Genomic DNA, 3,387 nt, shown 5'->3' with positions numbered 1-3,387 from the left:
GAAAATGGGCCCTGAATCATGTAATCAGTTAAAAAAAAAATTACCCTCAATTTAAAAATACTGGCAAGGATTTTTGAGGAAGCCTACAGCACTAGGATGCCCTAATTCATATGGCAGCCAATGGAATTTGACATCCTAAATGCCTTTATGTTTTAGTCGCCTTAGCAAAGGTTTTCAAAAAGAGAAAAAGAAAATGTCAGTAAAAAGAAAGAAAAGGAAATAATTATGGAGGGTAAGAACAAAGTACTTCCATTTCATTTCTTTTCATAATATAAAATAAATTATTTCCAGTTAGCTTCATAGTCAATTCATTTAGAATTTATGAAAGAAATATTTTTACACCATGTATATTTAAACTGTGAAATTACTGTATCAGTAGTACTTCTGATACAAGGACGTCAGTAACAAACAATAAAAGGTGAACTGTTAAACTGAATAGTAGCAGAGCTGTTACAGTGGCTTGCTACAGTTCCCAAGTTGTAATTTCCTTTCTATCTGTGCCAAAAGCTATTATGGCTTGACTCAGCTAAAAATGAGCACCAGATCATTCAGGCTGGAGTGTCATGGTCATTCGGGTTTGATGCTGATCATTTTGCTCCTTTGTGTGCTCTGGCCTCAGAAACTGGCTTATTTTACCATGAGAGCCTTGTACACTCTGGAGGACCACTGAAACTTGCACCAACTCTGTCAAAAAATTACAGAGGATTCAGGGCACAGCCCTGAAAATAATTCATATCCTTATTATTACACAGGTGTTGGGTGATCCTTCAAGATGCTCTGTAGCACATATTCCTATGTCATGTTATTGGATTAGGTGCAACAGTGGTCAGATAATGATTTGCTGTGAAATTGTTATATTCTGTGTTTCTTACATATGTTTCAATAAAGTTATGACTCAGATATGTAGGAACAGACAAATCCTAATTTTGGATTGCTGTTTGGATCTTTTTAAGTTAACTGGTTAAAAATATTTATTCTGGTCTGCTTTTTCCTCATTTTTTTATTTCTTAGAATTTCTTCTTACACTAGCTAAGCCAGATGGAGCAGAGAGAAATGGGCAATCAAACATCCATAGCTAAATTCATCCTATTGGGATTTGGGAACCTCCCTGAATTGCACATTCCCCTCTTCCTGCTGTTTCTAGCGATCTGCTTGGTAACTGTGGCTGGGAATATCCTCATCATTGTACTGGTTGTGGCTGATCAGCACCTTCATACCCCCATGTACTTCTTCCTGGCAAACTTGTCTTGCTTAGAGACCTTCTGCACCTTAACCATCCTGCCCAAGATGCTGGCCAGCTTCCTGACTGAGGTTGGGGCCATTTCTGTTGGTGGTTGTATCACACAATTTTACTGTTTTGCTCTTCTGGCAACTACAGAATGTTATCCCTTAGCGTCAATGTCTTATGATCAATATTTAGCAATATGTAAACCTCTTCACTATGCAGCCCTCATGAATGGTAGGCTCTGCCTTCAGTTGGCAGGTGCATCTTGGATGAGTGGGTTTCTGGTAAGTACAATATTACTTTTATTGATATCACAATTGAAATTCTGCGGTCCCAGTGAAATAGACCATTTCTTTTGTGATTTCACCCCACTAATTAATTTGTCCTGCAGTGATACCAGCTTGGTTACATGGACCACCTTTGCATTTGCCTACATAGACATCCCTCCTCCATTTGTAATAACTGTGGCATCCTATAGTTGCATCATTTCCACAGTTCTGAGAATCCCTTCCAGTAAAGGGAGGCAGAAAGCATTTTCTACCTGTTCCTCTCATCTCATGGTTGTTACACTTTTTTATGGGACCTTAATTATTGTTTATGTGATACCAAAAAGCAGTGCACTGAGAAACCTAAACAAAGTGTTTTCTGTTTTCTACTCTGTCCTGACTCCCCTAGTCAATCCCCTTATCTATAGCCTGAGAAACAGAGAGGTGAGGAAAGCCCTAAGAAAAGTTGTTAGTAAATTTGTAAGGTTCAACAGAACAGAAATGGGATCAGTAAAATGATCTCAACTGTCATCTGTCTCAACTAGTCTCAACTGTCTCAACAGTAATCTGTCTCACCTAGTCAAGCAAGTTTAAACCAGCATGCCAAATGTAGACTGTCAGAAAAAAGATATATGCCTTTTTTTATACTCTTTGCAGAACCTAAGTTTGGATGCAAAAAACAGCCTGCCCACTTGGTCCATGTATGCTAAAAAACCCCAAAAAGTGGCAATGTAGAGCAAGGGGCACTGAGCATGTGCTAATAAGGATGCTGAAGACAGAGTGCCTAAAGGTATGAACAAATGTACTTTTTAGCTGCTTTAAAAGAGGAGGTGGAGCTGTTTTTAAGAGCAGACATCAGCTATCATGCTCTAACACTTACCTCTGCATGATTCACCCAAACTGTGATCCTGACTGAAGTTGGGTTAAAGTTGGAGCAGTGCTGCTTGTGTGTTTTTTTTACAGAATCATGAAGATGTAATAGATTCATGGTGTTGGCCTGTACCGGTATCCTCTGAAATCAGTACAATTGTTTCACTTGCCTATACCCTAAAAAATGCCATGTGAACTCTAAGGCCACTGCATGGCCTCATTTCTGGGATTTGGCACATGTAGAGTAGGAGACAATGGGACAGATACATTCCTGAGCATCTCTCCTAAAGCCCACTATGGTTTTTGGATAATCATCTCTCCTGTTTAGTTTTAGGGCTGTAACTTGGGTTACTCTTAATACCCTACCAAAGCATAAAGAGGAGGAGAAGGTGTCCCGGAGTGGAAACCATAAGAAAAGTATGAGATAACTAACTGAAATGGTAGATGAGCCAGGGGAAGAATTCAATGGGTAAGTTTCACAGCAGAAGTGATGAACCATGCTGAAGCTCAGTTATCTGATATGTATAGGAACAATCTTCTCAGCTGTTGTAAGTCAGTATTTCCCCATTGAAGTCAATGGCATACAACAGCCAAGAATCTGTCCTGTTCATTCCAATGACTGATTTATGATAGCTGGACCACTGACCCACTGAATGAAAGATTTACACTAGCTGGGGCATGGCTCAGTAACTTTAATTAATCTACACCAATTAACATTATCCAGGAATATAAGTCAGAATATTTATGGCAGTTACACCAGCTGCAGATCTCAGTCACTGACAGCTAAGGGGATCTACAGACATATACCAGTGAATGAATTAAACCATGAGATACATGCATGGGTGGATCTAGGATTTTGTAAATGTGGATATGAGAACAGCCATTCTAACTGCAAAAGTAGCAGCATCCCCATTCCCAACTCCCCTGCCCCTGCCAACAAGCAGGCAGACCAAGCCACAGGAGCAGCAGCCAGGGACTATTTTAAGTCCAAGAATCAAATAAGAATCCCAACTCCTTCCAGCCCTT

At 39.7% G+C, this 3,387-nt stretch overlaps 1 protein-coding gene across 1 annotated transcript; it reads left to right on the top strand.

Moving 5' to 3' along the window:
• Nucleotides 1-1,038: 1,038 nt before the first annotated feature.
• LOC102575315 (olfactory receptor 11A1-like) lies at nt 1,039-2,010 on the top strand. The gene has a single exon (XM_006269293.1). The coding sequence runs from the start codon at nt 1,039-1,041 to the stop codon at nt 2,008-2,010; it is 972 nt and encodes a 323-aa protein (XP_006269355.1).
• The last annotated feature ends 1,377 nt before the right edge of the window (nt 2,011-3,387 follow it).

Source organism: Alligator mississippiensis, chromosome 7, assembly GCF_030867095.1.
Source record: "Alligator mississippiensis isolate rAllMis1 chromosome 7, rAllMis1, whole genome shotgun sequence".
NCBI lineage: Eukaryota > Metazoa > Chordata > Crocodylia > Alligatoridae > Alligator > Alligator mississippiensis.
The sequence above is the reverse complement of the archived record's forward strand: the minus strand, read 5'-3'. Positions and strand labels throughout refer to the sequence as shown.